Source organism: Somniosus microcephalus, chromosome 3 (genome assembly GCF_052327205.1).
Source record: "Somniosus microcephalus isolate GS21.2 chromosome 3, FLI_Smic_1.0, whole genome shotgun sequence".
In the NCBI taxonomy this organism is placed as follows: Eukaryota; Metazoa; Chordata; class Chondrichthyes; order Squaliformes; family Somniosidae; genus Somniosus; species Somniosus microcephalus.
The window spans coordinates 17,486,554-17,507,381 of NC_140989.1; the positions used below are offsets into that span (position 1 = coordinate 17,486,554).

Genomic DNA, 20,828 nt, shown 5'->3' on the forward strand with positions numbered 1-20,828 from the left:
CTCCTCAAATCCTTCTCACCATACTCCTCAAATCCCCTTCTCACCATACTCCTCAAATCCCCTCTCACCATACTCCTCAAATCCCCTCTCACCATACTCCTCAAATCCCCTTCTCACCATACTCCTCAAATCCCCTTCTCACCATACTCCTCAAATCCTCTTCTCACCATACTCCTCAAATCCCCTTCTCACCATACTCCTCAAATCCCCTTCTCACCATACTCCTCAAATCCTTCTCACCATACTCCTCAAATCCTTCTCACCATACTCCTCAAATCCCCTTCTCACCATACTCCTCAAATCCCCTCTCACCATACTCCTCAAATCCCCTCTCACCATACTCCTCAAATCCCCTTCTCACCATACTCCTCAAATCCCCTTCTCACCATACTCCTCAATCCCCTTCTCACCATACTCCTCAAATCCCCTTCTCACCATACTCCTTAAATCCCCTTCCCACCATACTCCTCAAATCCTCTTCTCACCATACTCCTCAAATCCCCTTCTCACCATACTCCTCAAATCCCCTTCTCACCATACTCCTCAAATCCTCTTCTCACCATACTCCTCAAATCCTTCTCACCATACTCCTCAAATCCTTCTCACCATACTCCTCAAATCCCCTTCTCACCATACTCCTCAAATCCCCTTCTCACCATACTCCTCAAATCCCCTCTCACCATACTCCTCAAATCCCCTTCTCACCATACTCCTCAAATCCCCTTCTCACCATACTCCTCAAATCCCCTTCTCACCATACTCCTCAAATCCCCTTCTCACCATACTCCTCAAATCCCCTTCTCACCATACTCCTCAAATCCCCTTCTCACCATACTCCTCAAATCCCCTTCTCACCATACTCCTCAAATCCCCTTCTCACCATACTCCTCAAATCCTTCTCACCATACTCCTCAAATCCTTCTCACCATACTCCTCAAATCCCCTTCTCACCATACTCCTCAAATCCCCTCTCACCATACTCCTCAAATCCCCTCTCACCATACTCCTCAAATCCCCTTCTCACCATACTCCTCAAATCCCCTTCTCACCATACTCCTCAAATCCTCTTCTCACCATACTCCTCAAATCCCCCTCTCACCATACTCCTCAAATCCCCTTCTCACCATACTCCTCAAATCCCCTTCTCACCATACTCCTCAAATCCCCTTCTCACCATACCCCTCAAATCCCCTTCTCACCATACTCCTCAAATCCCCTTCCCACCATACTCCTCAAATCCCCTTCTCACCATACTCCTCAAATCCCCTTCTCACCATACTCCTCAAATCCTCTTCTCATCATACTCCTCAAATCCCCTTCTCACCATACTCCTCAAATCCCCATCTCACCATACTCCTCAAATCGCCTTCTCACCATACTCCTCAAATCCCCTTCTCACCATACTCCTCAAATCCTCTTCTCACCATACTCCTCAAATCCTTCTCACGATACTCCTCAAATCCTTCTCACCATACTCCTCAAATCCCCTTCTCACCATACTCCTCAAATCCCCTTCTCACCATACTCCTCAAATCCTCTTCTCACCATACTCCTCAAATCCCCTTCTCACCATACTCCTCAAATCCCCTTCTCACCATACTCCTCAAATCCTCTTCTCACCATACTCCTCAAATCCTTCTCACCATACTCCTCAAATCCTTCTCACCATACTCCTCAAATCCCCTTCTCACCATACTCCTCAAATCCCCTTCTCACCATACTCCTCAAATCCCCTTCTCACCATACTCCTCAAATCCTCTTCTCATCATACTCCTCAAATCCCCTTCTCACCATACTCCTCAAATCCCCATCTCACCATACTCCTCAAATCGCCTTCTCACCATACTCCTCAAATCCCCTTCTCACCATACTCCTCAAATCCTCTTCTCACCATACTCCTCAAATCCTTCTCACGATACTCCTCAAATCCTTCTCACCATACTCCTCAAATCCCCTTCTCACCATACTCCTCAAATCCCCTTCTCACCATACTCCTCAAATCCCCTCTCACCATACTCCTCAAATCCCCTTCTCACCATACTCCTCAAATCCCCTTCTCACCATACTCCTCAAATCCCCTTCTCACCATACTCCTCAAATCCCCTTCTCACCATACTCCTCAAATCCCCTTCTCACCATACTCCTCAAATCCCCTTCTCACCATACTCCTCAAATCCCCTTCTCACCATACTCCTCAAATCCCCTTCTCACCATACTCCTCAAATCCTTCTCACCATACTCCTCAAATCCTTCTCACCATACTCCTCAAATCCCCTTCTCACCATACTCCTCAAATCCCCTCTCACCATACTCCTCAAATCCCCTCTCACCATACTCCTCAAATCCCCTTCTCACCATACTCCTCAAATCCCCTTCTCACCATACTCCTCAAATCCTCTTCTCACCATACTCCTCAAATCCCCTTCTCACCATACCCCTCAAATCCCCTTCTCACCATACTCCTCAAATCCCCTTCTCACCATACTCCTCAAATCCCCTTCCCACCATACTCCTCAAATCCTCTTCTCACCATACTCCTCAAATCCCCTTCTCACCATACTCCTCAAATCCTCTTCTCACCATGCTCCTCAAATCCCCTTCTCACCATACTCCTCAAATCCTTCTCACCATACTCCTCAAATCCCCTTCTCACCATACTCCTCATATCCCCTTCTCACCATACTCCTCAAATCCTCTTCTCACCATGCTCCTCAAATCCCCTTCTCACCATACTCCTCAAATCCCCTTCTCACCATACTCCTCAAATCCCTTTCTCACCATACTCCTCAAATCCCCTTCTCACCATACTCCTCAAATCCCCATCTCACCATACTCCTCAAATCCCTTTCTCACCATACTCCTCAAATCCCCTTCTCACCATACTCCTCAAATCCCCTTCTCACCATACTCCTCAAATCCCTTTCTCACCATACTCCTCAAATCCCCTTCTCACCATACTCCTCAAATCCCCTTCTCACCATACTCCTCAAATCCCTTTCTCACCATACTCCTCAAATCCCCTTCTCACCATACTCCTCAAATCCCCTTCTCACCATACTCCTCAAATCCCCTTCTCACCATACTCCTCAAATCCCTTTCTCACCATACTCCTCAAATCCCCTTCTCACCATACTCCTCAAATCCCCTTCTCACCATACTCCTCAAATCCCCTTCTCACCATACTCCTCAAATCCCTTTCTCACCATACTCCTCAAATCCCCTTCTCACCATACTCCTCAAATCCCTTTCTCACCATACTCCTCAAATCCCCTTCTCACCATACTCCTCAAATCCCCTTCTCACCATACTCCTCAAATCCCCTTCTCACCATACTCCTCAAATCCCCTTCTCACCATACTCCTCAAATCCCCTTCTCACCATACTCCTCAAATCCCCTTCTCACCATACTCCTCAAATCCTCTTCTCACCATACTCCTCAAATCCCCTTCTCACCATACTCCTCAAATCCCCTTCTCACCATACTCCTCAAATCCTCTTCTCACCATACTCCTCAAATCCCCTTCTCACCATACTCCTCAAATCCCCTTCTCACCATACTCCTCAAATCCTCTTCTCACCATACTCCTCAAATACCCTTCTCACCATACTCCTCAAATACCCTTCTCACCATACTCCTCAAATCCCCTTCTCACCATACTCCTCAAATACCCTTCTCACCATACTCCTCAAATCCCCTTCTCACCATACTCCTCAAATCCCCTTCTCACCATACTCCTCAAATCCACTTCCCACCATACTCCTCAAATCCCCTTCTCACCATACTCCTCAAATCCCCTTCTCAGCATACTCCTCAAATCCCCTTCTCACCATACTCCTCAAATCCCCTTCTCACCATACTCCTCAAATCCTTCTCACCATACTCCTCAAATCCCCTTCTCACCATACTCTTCAAATCCCCTTCTCACCATACTCCTCAAATCCCCTTCTCACCATACGCCTCAAATCCTCTTCTCACCATACTCCTCAAATCCTTCTCACCATACTCCTCAAATCCTTCTCACCATACTCCTCAAATCCCCTTCTCACCATACTCCTCAAATCCCCTTCTCACCATACTCCTCAAATCCCCTTCTCACCATACTCCTCAAATCCTCTTCTCATCATACTCCTCAAATCCCCTTCTCACCATACTCCTCAAATCCCCATCTCACCATACTCCTCAAATCGCCTTCTCACCATACTCCTCAAATCCCCTTCTCACCATACTCCTCAAATCCTCTTCTCACCATACTCCTCAAATCCTTCTCACCATATGTGGTAAACCACTGTTATAGTTATCACTGTATATTGTTCTCACTGTTCTCACTGTCACATCACTACACGAGGTCGCCTCTTGTCGCACTGTTATACCTGGGCTGACCACCTCCGACTCCGCCCATTACCTGCCCAGGTATAAAGGTAGCTGACTGGCTAGTATTCCTCCCTGTTGGATCGGATCACCCACGAGGGTGGGCTCTGTTATTTAGCCAATAAAAACCTTCAGTTACGTTCTTAACTCGTCGCCTTTTATTGGACTAATTGATAGGCATATCAATTTTATTGGCTGTGTAGTAGAGAACGGAGTCATCGGCCCCGACCCCGAAAGAATGCGCCCCCTCATGGAGCTACCCCTCCCCCACTGTCCAAAAGCACTTAGGAGAACCCTGGGGCTTTTCGCCTACTATGCCCAATGGGTACCCAATTATGCGGACAAAGCCAGACCCCTCCTGAAAACCACATCCTTCCCCCTCACGGAAGAGGCGTGCGCGGCCTTCTCCCTCATTAAGGGAGACATAGCCAAGGCCACAATGCACGCAGTGGATGAGTCAATCCCCTTCCAAGTGGAGAGCGATGCATCCGACTTCGCCCTAGCCGCTACCCTTAACCAGGAGGGTAGGCCGGTAGCCTTCTTCTCAAGGACCCTACAGGGCCCCGAGACCCGACACTCGTCGGTCGAGAAGGAAGCCCAGGCAATTGTGGAGGCAGTACGGCGCTGGAGGCACTACTTGGCAGGCAAACGATTTACCCTCCTCACCGACCAACGCTCGGTTGCCTTCATGTTTAATAACAAGCTGAGGGGCAAGATCAAGAACGACAAAATCTTGAGGTGGAGAATCGAGCTTTCCACCTATGATTATGAGATCTTGTACCGGCCCGGTAAACTGAACGACCCCCCTGATGCTCTTTCACGCATTACATGCGCCAGCGCGCAAAGTGATAGACTTCAGACCCTCCACAATGACCTCTGCCACCCCGGAGTCACCAGACTCTACCATTTCATTAAGGCCCGCAACCTGCCATACTCCATCGAGGAGGTCAGGACCATGACCAGGAACTGCCAGATCTGTGCTGAGTGCAAACCGCACTTCTATAAGCCGGACAGAGCAAGCCTGATCAAGGCCACCCGCCCCTTCGAGCGTCTGAGCATCGACTTCAAGGGGCCCCTACCGTCATCCGACCGTAATGTGTACTTCCTCAACATCGTTGATGAGTACTCCCGTTTCCCCTTTGCCTTCCCCTGCCCAGACATGACCAGTAACACGGTCATTAAATGCCTGAACAAACTCTTCGCCTTGTTCGGGTTCCCGAACTATATACATAGTGACCGGGGCGCCTCCTTCATGAGCGAGGAACTCCGTCAGTTCCTATTGGAGAGGGGTATTGCAGCAAGCAGGACCACCAGCTACAACCCCCGAGGGAACGGCCAGGTGGAAAGAGAGAACGCGACGGTATGGAAGGCCACCCTCTTAGCCTTAAAGTCTAAGGGCCTCCCAACCTCCCGCTGGCAAGAGGTCCTCCCGATTGCGCTGCACTCCATCCGGTCACTACTTTGCACTGCCATCAACACCACCCCCCATGCTCGAATGTTTGTCTTCCCCAGGAAGTCGACTACGGGAACCACCCTACCAACCTGGCTGACCTCTCCGGGACCCGTCTTGCTGCGAAAGCACGTGAGGGCCCATAAAACGGACCCCCTGGTCGAGAAGGTGAACCTCCTGCACGCCAACCCCCAGTACGCCTATGTGGCTTACCCAGACGGACGGGAGGACACTGTCTCCTTACGAGACCTCGCACCCTCACCCCCCCCTCCCAACCCCCCGAGTCCAGCCGAGGTAGACGGCATGCCGGAACCCCACGAGCCTTTGCCGACTACGCAGACACTAGCTTTAACACCGGATAATGTAACACCGCCGCTGCGACGATCGGAGAGGCTAACGAAGCCTCCGGACAGACTGACATACCAGAGCTGGTAATACACTTCACCCCGCCGGACTCTAATCTAAACAAGGGGTGAATGTGGTAAACCACTGTTATAGATATCACTGTATATTGTTCTCACTGTTCTCACTGTCACATCACTACACGAGGTCGCCTCTTGTCGCACTGTTATACCTGGGCTGACCACCTCCGACTCCGCCCATTACCTGCCCAGGTATAAAGGTAGCTGACTGGCTAGTATTCCTCCCTGTTGGATCGGATCACCCACGAGGGTGGGCTCTGTTATTTAGCCAATAAAAACCTTCAGTTACGTTCTTAACTCGTCGCCTTTTATTGGACTAATTGATAGGCATATCACCATACTCCTCAAATCCTTCTCACCATACTCCTCAAATCCCCTTCTCACCATACTCCTCAAATCCCCTTCTCACCATACTCCTCAAATCCCCTCTCACCATACTCCTCAAATCCCCTTCTCACCATACTCCTCAAATCCTTCTCACCATACTCCTCAAATCCTTCTCACCATACTCCTCAAATCCCCTTCTCACCATACTCCTCAAATCCCCTCTCACCATACTCCTCAAATCCCCTCTCACCATACTCCTCAAATCCCCTTCTCACCATACTCCTCAAATCCCCTTCTCACCATACTCCTCAAATCCTCTTCTCACCATACTCCTCAAATCCCCTTCTCACCATACTCCTCAAATCCCCTTCTCACCATACTCCTCAAATCCTTCTCACCATACTCCTCAAATCCTTCTCACCATACTCCTCAAATCCCCTTCTCACCATACTCCTCAAATCCCCTCTCACCATACTCCTCAAATCCCCTCTCACCATACTCCTCAAATCCCCTTCTCACCATACTCCTCAAATCCCCTTCTCACCATACTCCTCAATCCCCTTCTCACCATACTCCTCAAATCCCCTTCTCACCATACTCCTTAAATCCCCTTCCCACCATACTCCTCAAATCCTCTTCTCACCATACTCCTCAAATCCCCTTCTCACCATACTCCTCAAATCCTCTTCTCACCATGCTCCTCAAATCCCCTTCTCACCATACTCCTCAAATCCTTCTCACCATACTCCTCAAATCCCCTTCTCACCATACTCCTCATATCCCCTTCTCACCATACTCCTCAAATCCTCTTCTCACCATGCTCCTCAAATCCCCTTCTCACCATACTCCTCAAATCCCCTTCTCACCATACTCCTCAAATCCCTTTCTCACCATACTCCTCAAATCCCCTTCTCACCATACTCCTCAAATCCCCATCTCACCATACTCCTCAAATCCTCTTCTCACCATACTCCTCAAATCCCCTTCTCACCATACTCCTCAAATCCCCATCTCACCATACTCCTCAAATCCTCTTCTCACCATACTCCTCAAATCCCCTTCTCACCATACTCCTCAAATCCTCTTCTCACCATACTCCTCAAATCCCCTTCTCACCATACTCCTCAAATCCTTCTCACTATACTCCTCAAATCCCCTTCTCACCATACTCCTCAAATCCCCTTCCCACCATACTCCTCAAATCCCCTTCTCACCATACTCCTCAAATCCCCTTCTCACCATACTCCTCAAATCCCCTTCTCACCATACTCCTCAAACCCCCTTCATACTCCTCAAATCCCCTTCTCACCATACTCCTCAAATCCCCTTCTCACCATACTCCTCAAATCCCCTTCTCACCATACTCCTCAAATCCTCTTCTCACCATACTCCTCAAACCCCCTTCTCACCATACTCCTCAAATCCCCTTCTCACCATACTCCTCAAATCCCCTTCTCACCATACTCCTCAAATCCCCTTCTCACCATACTCCTCAAATCCCCTTCTCACCATACTCCTCAAATCCCCTTCACACCATACTCCTCAAATCCTTCTCACCATACTCCTCAAATCCCCTTCTCACCATACTCCTCAAATCCTTCTCACCATACTCCTCAAATCCCCTTCTCACCATACTCCTCAAATCCCCTTCTCACCATGCTCCTCAAATCCTCTTCTCACCATACTCCTCAAATCCCCTTCTCACCATACTCCTCAAATCCTCTTCTCACCATACTCCTCAAATCCCCTTCTCACCATACTCCTCAAATCCCCTTCTCACCATACTCCTCAAATCCTTCTCACCATACTCCTCAAATCCTCTTCTCACCATACTCCTCAAATCCTCTTCTCACCATACTCCTCAAATCCCCTTCTCACCATACTCCTCAAATCCCCTTCTCACCATACTCCTCAAATCCTTCTCACCATACTCCTCAAATCCTCTTCTCACCATACTCCTCAAATCCTCTTCTCACCATACTCCTCAAATCCTCTTCTCACCATACTCCTCAAATCCCCTTCTCACCATACTCCTCAAATCCCCTTCTCACCACACTCCTCAAATCCCCTTCTCACCATGCTCCTGAAATCCTCTTCTCACCATACTCCTCAAATCCCCTTCTCACCATACTCCTCAAATCCTTCTCACCATACTCCTCAAATCCTCTTCTCACCATACTCCTCAAATCCTCTTCTCACCATACTCCTCAAATCCCCTTCTCACCATACTCCTCAAATCCCCTTCTCACCATACTCCTCAAATCCCCTCTCACCATACTCCTCAAATCCCCTTCTCACCATACTCCTCAAATCCCCTTCTCACCATACTCCTCAAATCCCCTTCTCACCATACTCCTCAAATCCCCTTCTCAACATACTCCTCAAATCACCTTCTCACCATACTCCTCAAATCCTCTTCTCACCATACTCCTCAAATCCTCTTCTCACCATACTCCTCAAATCCTCTTCTCACCATACTCCTCAAATCCTCTTCTCACCATACTCCTCAATCACTTTCTCACTATATTCCTCAATCACTTTCTCTCCCGAAAGCCATGGAATTGCCTCTTAACTCCATTGATAACATCCACTTTAATGATCACATTGTGCTTGGAAGGGCAACTTCAACCTACGTCCAATCCTGACCATGTCTGTCCTCAAAGTGCTTGATGCTGATACAGGTTTTAAAAAAGGAAAAAAAGGCTTTATTCCCCAGGATTGGAAAAGAAATGATTTTTTTTTAAATGACACAATAATGAAAAGGTACCAGTAAAATCACTGTGTTGGCTTCCTGATCGAGATTCCTTCCTATATAGTCCGCGTAGGATCCATAAGAACGAATTTCTCCGGAAAGCTGCTCACACTCTTGCCCCAGATTCTGGCTTTTGACATTTTCTTCACTCTTGAGTTCACTTAGTACCAAAGCTTCCTCTACTTCAAGAGATTGGTGGAGATTTACAAAAGATGTTTTTATTCGATGCTCAATTTTGCTCATTTGTGTCTAGCAATGTGAGAAAGAGGAATGAGTTAATGGCAAGAATATAATTATTCCTTTTCAATGTAATCTCTGAATTTAATTTATGTTACACATCCCAGCACACAATATCAACAAACAATTCATTCACAGATAAAATCAGACATTGACGGATTGTTGGCATGTTGGCCTTTATTGCAAGGGGGTTGGAGTACATGAGTGAGGAAGTCTTGCTCCAATTGTACAGGGCTTTGGTGAGACCACATCTGAAGTACTGTGCACAGATTTGGTCTCCTTATCGAAGGAAGGATATACTTGTCTTAGAGGCGGTGCAACGAAGGTTCACTAGATTGTTTCCTGGGGTGAGAGGGTTGTCCTATGATGAGAGATTGAGTCGATTGGGCCGATACTCTCTGGAGTTTAGAAGAATGAGAGGTGATCTCATTGAAACATATAAGATTCTGAGGGGGATTGACAGGGTAGATGCTGAGAGGTTGTTTCCCCTGGCTGGAGAGTCTAGAAGTAGGGGGCATAGTCTCAGGATAACGAGTTGGCTATTTAAGACTGAGATGAGGAGGAATTTCTTCACTCAGGGGGTTGTGAATCTTTGGAATTCTCTACCCCAGAGGCCTGTGGATGCTGAGTCTTTGAGTATATTCAAGGCTGAGATCGATAGATTTTTGGACTCTAGGGGGAATCAAGGGATATGGAGATCGGGCAGGAAAGTGGAGTTGAGGTCGAAGATCAGACATGATCTTATTGAATGGTGGAGCAGGCTCGAGGGGCCGTATGGCCTACTCCTGCTCCTAATTTTTATGTTCTTATAAAATGCACATCAGATCAAAAGACAAACAAGAATTGAAGGCGCAGTGTGTTAACTTCATCAAAACTGCGCAGGAAGGCTGAAAAAGACCTTTCTTGTTCATACATTACCCCTGTGCTCGCTGACCTACATTGGCTCCCAGTCCACCAATATCTCAATTTTAATATTCACGACCTTGTGTTTCAATCCCTCCATGGCCTCGCCCCTCCCTAGCTCTGTAACCTCCTCCAGCCCTGCAAACCTCTGAGATCTCTCCGTTCCTCAAATCTGGCCTTGTGCATTTCCCACTCCCTTTGTCCCACCAATGGCGGCCGTGCCTTCAGCCATCTAGGCCCTGAGCTCTGGAATTCCCTCCCTAAACCGCCCCAGCTCTCCAACTCCCTCTCCTCCTTTAAGACCCTTCTTGAAACCTATTTCTTTGACCAGGCTTTTAGTCACCCATCCTAATATTTCCTTCTCTGGCTCGGTATCAATTTTTGTCTGATTATGCTCCTGTGAAGCACCTTGGGCCTTTTTTTCCTGAAGGTGCTACATAAATGCAAGCTGTTTTTGTGGGACTGACAGGGGCAAGTCAGGACATGGTCAGGAGAGCACTGAGGGGAGGGAAGAGGACTGAGTTGTAAGAAAATGTTGGAAAAGCTTAGGCTGAGTGGAAAAAATACCAGTCGCCAAGAGCAGATCGACTCCCCCAGATCCACACCAACGAGCCAAGCTATCTAGTGTCACTGATCTGCAATGAGATTACCAAGGCTGCCACAGAGGACCAGCTGGGTTCAATCTCTCAACACTTGCTGCGCCATCCTACAGCCAGCTCAACCTTGCTTATCCCCCACGCAAGGAGAGATTGTAGTTCCACTATTGCCAGTGTTAAATTTTGTGGGAAATGTGGGATTTTTTGTTGTTGAAAATAGCGACATTGATTTCAAACCCATTAGAAGGAATCGAGCTGGTTCTACTTTCACAGTGAAACACATACAGTAGAAACAGGTTACACTTAAACAACATAGTGAGAGTCACTGAAAACATGAGAACTGTAGTTCCCTAAAACATCCAGTTACTTACTGCTAGTTGTGCTTGAACAGATTGTAAAGTGGCCTTCAAAGTATTTCGATCAATCATCGTGTCACGCAGAGCCTTCAAAGAATCCCTTATTTCCTCCTGAAAGAGCAGCAATCAGTAACAACAACAACTTTCATTTATATAGCGCCTTTAATGTAGTAAAAGGTCCCAAGGCGCTTCACAGGAAAGAAAAGAAAGACTTGCATTTATATAGCACCTTTCACAATCACCAGACTTCCCAAAACCAGCCAAACTTTGACATCGAGCCACATAAGGAGAGATGAGGACACGTGACCAAAAGCTTGGTCAAAGAGGTAGGTTTTAAGGGGGTTCTTAAAGGAGAGAGAGGTAGAGAGGCGGAGAGGTTAAGGCAGAGAATTCCAGAGCTTAGGGCCTCGGCAGCTGAAGGCACGGCCGCCAATGCTGGAGCGATGGAAATCGGGGATGTGCAAGGTGCCAGAATTGGAGGAGCGCAGAGATCTCGGAGAGTTGTAGGGCTGGAGGAGGTTACAGAGACGGTACCAGAACATTTTATTTTTTGAAAAACCTAGGCAAAGAGCCAAGGCCCATGGGGGGGGGGGGGTTGAAAACACGGATCAGAATTTTAAAATCGAGGCGTTTCCGAACCGGGAGCCAATGAACGTCAGCAAGCACAGAGGGTGATGGGTGAATGGGACTTGGTGCGAGTTAGGACACGGGCAACAGAGTTTCGGATGAGCTTAAGTTTACAGAGAGTGGAAGATGGGAGGCCGGCCAGGAGTGCATTGGAATGGTCAAGTCTGGAGGTAACAAAGGCAGGGATGAGGGTTTCAGCAGCAGATAGCTGAGGCAAGCTAGGAACAAAGAGCATAAAACAGGCTTTATGCTGCAGTGAGTGGTTCACATCCCTTGTATCCTTGCAACCTGGTGGGATGTACGCCTTGTAGAAAAAAAAATAGAAAATTATGGGCAGGCATTAATCAAAGTATTTTTCAGGCCCAGCACCTTAGGCTGACAAAGAAACAGTTGGAAGCGGCGATGGCAAGACACCAAGTTGGTATTCTGGAAAGAATGGACCGGAGAGAGGTTTCTTCGTTCAGAACCTTTCTCCTGATCTTTTGAAAAGGAGAAGTTCTCGGGCCCAAGGGAAGAGATTCGATGTGGCTCAGCCCGAGCTGAGCAGAACTTACGGTGTAACTACCTAAAATGTCTAATTTACAGGACAAGGCCAGGATCAGGATCACGGCTTGCATGTCGTCGTGCAGATGGTGACAAATTTTTGAGGGCAGCCGAATTTGAGGAGGACACTCCATAATTCCTCACGGTTGACAGTGTTGAAGGCCTTTGTGAGATCAAAGAAGGCCATGTACAGCGGTTGGTGCTGTTCCCTGCATTTCTCTTGTAATTGACGTGCGGTGAAGATCATGTCCATTGTGCCCCTTAGTGGGTGGAATCCGCATTGCGACTCTGGGAGGAGCTCTTCGGCCACTGGGAGAAGGCGATTGAGGAGGATTCTTGCTATGACTTTCCCTGTGGCAGACAGCAGGGAAACTCCTCTGTAATTACCACAATCGGACTTGTCACCTTTCTTGAAGATGGTCACAATTACGGTGTCTCTGAGATCCCCTGGCATGCTCTCCTCCTTCCAGATAAGAGAAATTAGTTCATGAATTCGCACCAGTAGTGCTTTTCCGCCATGCTTTAGTGCCTCGGCAGGGATTCCATCTGCTCATGAGGCCTTGCTGTTCTTCAGTTGTCGGATGGCCTTTTCAACCTCATGCCGGGCTGGGGTTGTGCTGAGATGGTGGCGGGTAGTATGCTGCGGGATGGAGTTGAGGACACTCACATCGAAGACAGAGTCGCAGTTAAGGAGATCTTCAAAGTGCTCCTTCCAGCGGGTACTGACTGCGTCTCTGTCCTTGATGAGTACCTCTCCGTTCTTGGCCTGCAGTGGGGTAGGACCTTGGGTGCTTGGGCCGTAGATGGTCTTGACTGTGCTAAAGAATCCATGCACATCTACACAAATCTACGGACCTTTTTAATCCCCCAATCTACAGGATCCAAGCTGACACTACTTCTTGACTTATGTAAGGTTCACAAAATTCTACAGATTCCCCCAAACCAAGAAGAGAAGAGATTTTGGACTGTTTTAAAGAATATTGGGCCAAAAGGGACTTAAAGTCAAAACCCCAGGAAGATTTGGCTATTTTAAAAGGCATGTCCAGGCCTGTGGAAAGCTGCAACAAAGGAATTGGGTTGGGCACTGTGGGACAGACTGTTTGAGTATTGGAAAAGGCCAGATTGTCTGGGAATGTTCTGGACCGTCCCAGCCACTCTACATAAAGACAATAGGCCCACGGAAGGACAGTTCCCGCCAAAAACCTACAGGGCCATCAAGAACATGAATAATACAATACATGCCACTAATCAACAAAGGAGACCCTGGCCCCAGCAGGAGAAGACAATTGAACAACAGTTTAAACCCACTCAGAGAGACATCCAAAACCACTTCGCACACTTAAACTGATTTCGAAGCAATCCCGAAACTAGTTAAAAGTCAATTAAAAATAGATGGGACCAGCCCCGAAACGCAATAAGAATTTAAAAACTATTAAAATTAACGAGCCCGCCAAAATTTAATAATGAACCGAGACTGATTTGGCAGGCAGATAAGCAGGCCTTAATTAGTATAAACTAAAGACCTGTCTCCACAAGAAGTCAGTTCGATGAGTTCAATGGGTTCGAACAGTTCGATAAGTACAGTTCAGTCAGAGAGTCATACGGACAGTCAGTGAAGGTTATTCGGACGGTGTGTGAACTTAAAGGTACAGTTCATACAGACAGAGGCACAGCTCATTTGAAACACATCAGCCTCGGGACAATCAATCGACGAAAGGACAACAGGAGGAGAACGGAAGGAATCGCGGCAACCAAGGGCCCCAAGAAACAAACAACTAACGATATTACCAACAACCAGGTAATACTGGGCCACTGCGACCAACAAGAAACCAACTTGGAAGAAACTGAAGATCTGCAAGTTTTTTGCACTCTACAAACTATTGCTGCGTTTGGTAAGCATTTCCTGGTCCTCTGGAATCCAACCTAGTTAGTGTAGTGGGATTGGGAGGGGTGAAGTATTCTGTCTATTGTCATTCTCCCTCATATATTCCGAAGTGTTCCCCCTTTTAGAGTGATAAGATTATTGTGTTGTGTATATTTTCTTGTCTCAAATAAAACAAAGTTCTTGTATCAAACTCAGTTGTCTGTTGCAATTTCATTACAACCCCCAAATAAGTCCAGGTCTAGAACCAAGGGAGTGGGAGCGATTCGAACCGCTCAGGGAGTCAGAGGCAAAGCTGACCACACACACACACCCTTACACTTACAACTTCTCTCCTACTCTTTTCAACCTTCTGGTGTGATGCACTATGGACCATGGCTCTTTGCCTAGGTATCTCAATAAACACAACCTTCCTGTACCGTCTCTACCACTGCCGCGCCCTCCCTCCACCACCACCCAACTCCTCAGACATCACAGCTCCACTGTGGCGATGTGCCAGAGCATCAAAAAAACAATCAAATAGCGTGTTATCATGTGTCGCTACCATCCACATCTTATTCCTCAACTACAGTATTGTTCTCAGGCCAGCAGCTGCAGAGGGCAATTTTTTTTAAATATTCGTTTTTATGGGATGTGGGCGTCGCTGGCAAAGCCAGCATTTATTGCCCATCCCTAATTGCCCTTGAGAAGGTGGTGGTGAGCCGTCTTGAACCGCTGCAGTCCGTGTGGTGAAGGTACTCCCACAGTGCTGTTAGGGAGGGAGTTCCAGGATTTTGACCCAGCGACGATGAAGGATCGGCCGATATACTTCTAAGTCAGGATGGTGTGTGTCTTGGAGGGGAACTTGGAGGTGGTGGTGTTCCCATGCGCCTGCTGCCCTTGTCCTTCTAGGTGGTAGAGGTCGCGGGTTTGGGAGGTGCTGCTGAAGAAGCCTTGGCAAGTTGCTGCAGTGCATCTTGTAGATGGTACACACTGCAGCCACGGTATGCTGGTGGTGGAGGGAGTGAATGTTTAAGGTGGTGGATGGGGTGCCAACTCACCGGGCTGCTTTGTCCTGGATGGTGTCGAGCTTCTTGACTGTTGCTGGAGCTGCACTCATCCAGGCAAGTGGAGAGTATTCCATCACACTCCTGACTTGTGCCTTGTAGATAGTGGGAGTCGGGAGGTGAGGCACTCGCCGCAGAATTTTCAACCAGTACTGCTACAGTTATCCTGCGAATTGCGCTCTGATCGCACGGAGAGAGTTCTACGTGTGCAGATCTCCGCTGCGGGTTACTAAATGTGGAGCGTGTGGATGGACGCATCTGGACCCTCAACACAACAGGGGGGGAAAAACTTTTGCTTCCCAGAAGCTCTGACAGACTGGCCAAGGGCTTTGCACCTCTGACAAGATCGCAGTCCCTCAATATTGCACTGGAGTGTCAGCCTAGACTTGACCACAGCTGGCAACTATCCACCCCCCATCTCCGCCCCCCACCCTCCCCCCCACCTTACCTTAATTCCAGCCACGGCTTCATCCACAGCGATAACCTGATGGTTTAGGTGGCCCTGCGAATCTTGACAGGCCGAGCAGATCGCTTCCTGGTCGTCCTTGCAATATCGTGTGAGGGCCTCGCCGTGCTCCGAACATGCGGAGTGCTCACCGCTCCTCAGGTACAGTTCGACAACGTTGGCAAGGGGCCGGTTGTACCTCAAGTTGTTGGAGGGGGAAACGTGACTGCACAGAGGGCAAATGTTGCGTCCTTGCATGGCCCAGCTCTCGGTAACACAAACCCGGCAAAAGCTGTGCTCACATTCGGTTAAGACGGGATCCTGGACAACATCGCAGCACACGGCACAGGTTAGCTCAGTGCGGAGCTCGGAGTTAGACAAGCCTCTGGAAGCCATAACTTGTCCGACTGCAGCCAGACTGAAGCAGGCTTACTTCCTGGTTTGAAGCTGGAAATTGGTCCAGCACACCTTCAGTTTCTGTTTCATGTGGTTAATCAATGCCCATTTTACTCAACATTGAGATCAACAATTTCAGATTGGAATCACCGCTCCCATTTTTTTCCAAACAGCAGGTGCTGGTGATGGCTCTGCTTTGGCCATTTACACCTCCTCCACACCCATCTTGTGTTTCTTTACTTGTCCCATTACCACCCCCACCTTTGTAAGAATAAACCATTTGCTGTAAATATTGCTGTGACTTGACCAAAACTGAAAAACTTGACAACATTTTGGGATACCAGCATGCTTTGAGAGGTTTCTATGGGAACTTGTGCGAAATAAAAACTGTTGACAGATAAAGACGACCTTGGGCAAGAACAGAACTTTGCTAAATGAATTGTTACGGCTGTAAGTTGTGAAAGGCTGCCGGCTGCCTTTTACTACGATAAGGAAAAGCACGCTTTGAGAGTCCTGTGGGAACAGACTATTGAACTGTGGAAACATCTTCAGACTTTGGAATGTAATCTTGAAGGCCCATGGCTGCCTGATGGACTGGTGATAAGAGGGTCTGAGAAACAATTGATGACCATTATGCCTATAGTTAGGGAAACGTACGCAGTGGGAGGGGTGCCAAACTTTGGGGGTATAACAGGTGCTGTTTCAAGACGGTCAGGGCTGCACTCGGGAGAGTGCCCCGGTCAGTTGCCAGACATCGTGCGTCTAGTCACAGCTGAATTGACCACTCGCTGGTGTCAGTACATATGTGGTTTTTGTTTTGCTTGAGCTTAAAGTAAAGGAATAGCTCTGTGTATGCGGAGGTATAATTGATGATTATTATACGCTACAGGAGTATCGGATTACTTGTAACCTCTCGCTGATGTTTAAGTAAAGGAAAGTTTTCACAAGATTCATTGGGTTTTGTGTTGTCTGTTCAACGGGGCTGAACTTTGGAAAGTGTTTGGCGGGGTGAGGGGCGATTTCTACACGTCTTACACCTTTGCCTTGCACCATCATCCCTTTTGTCATTTAGTCACTCCTGCCCTCTACACTATCATACAACAATAACTTGTAATTATATAGCGCCTTCAACGTAGTAAAACGTCCCAAGGTGCTTCACAGGAGTATTATAAAACAACATTTTTGACACCGAGCCACATAAGGAGAAATTAGGCCAGGTGACCAAAAGCTTGGTCAAAGAGGTAGGTTTTAAGGAGCGTCCAATAAGGAGGAGAGAGAGGTAGAGAGGCGGAGAGGTTTAGGCAGGGAATTCCAGAGCTTAGGGCCCAGGCAACAGAAGGCACGGCCACCAATGGTTGAGCGATTATAATCAGGGATGCTCAAGAGGGCAGAATTTGAGGAGCGCAGATATCTCGGGGGGTTGTGGGGCTGGAGGAGATTACAGAGATAGGAAGGGGCGAGGCCATGGAGGGATTTGAAAACAAGGATGAGAATTTTGAAATCGAGGTGCTGCTTAACCGGGAGTCGGTTAATCATAGGCCTTCCCTTTTGTTCTTTCCCTCCCCACCCCACCCTGTCCCTGCTTCTGTACTTCCTTAAAAACTATTACATCTCCAGCTTTTTCCAGTTCTGACGAAAGGTCCTCGACCTGAAACGTTAACTGTTTCTCGCTCCACAGATGCTGCCTGACCCGCTGAGTGTTTCCAGCATGTTCGCTTATTATTCCATGTGACGTGTTGCCTGCTCCCATTTCCTTATTAAACTTTGAAGTGACTGCATCACTCAGGATAAAAAACTTTTCAAGAAGAATTTTCGCCTTCAATCTTCTCCTCTGAATGCACACTTGCATCTTGGGGATGGCTCTATGGGTGAAACATAGACATAGAAGATAGGAGCAGGAGTAGGCCATTCGGCCCCGCAAGCCTGCTCCGCCATTCAATGCGATCATGGCTGATCATCCACATTCAGTACCCTGTCCCTGCTTTCTCCCCATATTCCTTGATCCCTTTAGCCTTAAGAAATATATCCAACTCCTTCTTGAATATATTTAATGAATTGGCTTCTACTGCCTTCTGTGGTAGAGAATTCCACAGGTTCATCACTCTCTGGGTGAAGAAATTCCTCCTCATTTCTGTCCTAACTGGCTTACCCCTTATCCTTAGACTGTGACCCCTGGTTCTGGACTCCCCGACCATCAGGAACATCCTTCCTGCATCTAGTCTGTCCAGTCCTGTCAGAATTTTATAAGTTTCAATGAGATCCCCTCTCATTCTTCTAAACTTCAGCGAGTATAAGCCCAATCGACCCAATCTCTCCTCATACATCATTCCTGCCATCCCAGGTATCAGCCTGGTGAATCTTCGCTGAACTTCCTCCATGGCAAGAACATCCTTCCTCAGATAAGGCGACCAAAACTGCACACAATACTCAAGGTGTGGTCTCACCAAGGCCCTGTACAACTGCAGCAAGACATCCTTGCTCCTGTACTCGAATCCTCTCGCTACGAAGGCCAACATACCATTTGCCTTCTTAACCGCCTGCTGCACCTGCATGCTTACCTTCAGCGACTGGTGCACAAGGACGCCCAGGTCTCGTTGCACTTCCCCTTCTCCCAATCTATTGCCGTTCAGATAATAATCTGCCTTCCTGTTTTTGACACCAAAGTGGATAACCTCGCAGGGTGCAGGCTGTTAGAAATTTAAGATTGAGAAATAGTAAGGGGAATCCATTTATATTGTTACATTATATTCCATTTTAGTCCTGTTGTTGAAAAAAACTTTTAATTAGAATTGAAAGATTGTAAAAAGACTGAAAATGCGCCCATACAGAGAACATGTGCAGATTGCTTGTGGGTCAACCGACAAATTTCTACATTTAGATTCACTTTAATCAAATCAAATCAAATCAAATCAACTTTTATTGTCATTGTTAGTGCACAAGTGCAGTACAACGAAATGTAGGCTTGCGGCTCCCGAGAGTGTACATTTAGATTAAGACATTTAAACATTCAACATACATTTGGCTTGTAATACATTAACATAAACATAACCATAATAAAGTGCATTGGCAGATGTGCAGGCTTTAGTGTTTATTTGTGGAGTTCAGTAGGATGACAGCCCTGGGAAAGAAGCTGTTCCTAAATCTGGTCGTACGGGTGCGAATGCATCTGTAGCGTCTCCCAGATGGCAGGAGGGCGAACAGACTGTGGCTGGGGTGGGTAGGGTCTTTGATGATGGACCGTGACCTCCGTAAACAGCGTTTCTGGTATATGTGCTCTATGGTCAGTAGCCGGGTGCCGGTAATGCGTTGGGCAGTTTTGACTACCCGCTGCAGGGCTTTCCGGTCATAGTAGCTACAGCTGCCATACCATACTGTGATACAGTTCGTCAGGATGCTCTCTATTGTGCAGCGGTAAAAGTTAGAGAGGATCAGGGGTGACAGGTTACATCCCTTCAACCTCCTTAGGAAATATAGGCGCTGCTGGGCCTTCTTCACCAGAGAGGAGGTATTGAGGGACCAGGAGAGGTCTTCCGTGATGTGGACTCCGAGGAACTTAAAGCTGTCCACCCTTTCCACCACAGCCCCATTGATGTGGATGGGGGTGTGACTTCCACCTTTAGACTTCCTGAAGTCCACAATGATTTCTTTGGTTTTCTTGATGTTAAGGGCCAGGTTGTTATTGGCGCACCACTTCACGAGATGCTGGACCTCCTCCCTGTAGGCTGACTCATCATTGTTGGTGATCTGGCCTACTACCGTGGTGTCATCCACAAACTTGATGATGGTGTTGGAACCATGAACAGCCACACAGTCGTGGGTGAAGAGGGAGTAGAGGAGGGGGCTCAGCACACATCCTTGTGGGGCCCCCGTGTTCAGGGTCGGGGGGGGAGGTGTGGTTACCTAATTTGACAGACTTGGGTCTGTTTGTTAGGAAGTCCAGGGTCCAGTTGCAGAGGGAAGTGTTCAGGCCAAGAGTTTGGAGTTTGGTGGCCAGCTTGTTGGGGACGATAGTGTTGAATGCTGAGCTGTAGTCTATGAACAGCATTCTGATGTAGGTCTCCTTACCATCTAAGTGATTCAGTGCCGAGTGTAGAGCAGTTGTGATTGCATCCTCCGTTGATCTGTTTGCACGATAGGCAAACTGGTGTTGGTCAAGAGAGGCGGGAACACTGGCTTTGATGTGAGCTAAGACCAGTCTCTCGAAACACTTCATTATCACCCCAACTGGAGACTCAGTTCTCTTCGTATGCCTTGCTAACCAAAACATCGCTAATTTCTGTGCAACTTCAGGATCGTAATATTTTAACAACAACTACTTGTATTTATATAGCGCCTTTAACATAGTAAAACCTCCCAAGGCGCTGCACAGGAGTATTTTAAGACAAAAAATTTGACACCGATCCACATAAGGATAAATTAGGGCAGGTGACCAAAAGTTTGGTCAAAGAGGTTGGTTTTAAGGAGCGTCTTCAAGGAG

At 47.7% G+C, this 20,828-nt stretch overlaps 1 protein-coding gene across 1 annotated transcript in view; it reads right to left on the bottom strand.

The window, feature by feature from the left end:
- The window catches only part of LOC147120875 (zinc-binding protein A33-like), a 31,470-nt gene extending 15,020 nt beyond the window's left edge, over window positions 1-16,450 (bottom strand). Inside the window, exons 1-3 of the mRNA XM_085979229.1 lie at window positions 15,959-16,450; window positions 11,428-11,523; window positions 9,336-9,569 (exon numbers count right to left, since the gene is read on the bottom strand). Of these exons, the coding sequence (XP_085835355.1) occupies window positions 9,336-9,569; window positions 11,428-11,523; window positions 15,959-16,351 (723 nt within the window). The 5' untranslated portion in view covers window positions 16,352-16,450. The remainder of the gene's footprint in view (window positions 1-9,335; window positions 9,570-11,427; window positions 11,524-15,958) is intronic.
- Between the last annotated feature and the right edge of the window lie 4,378 nt (window positions 16,451-20,828).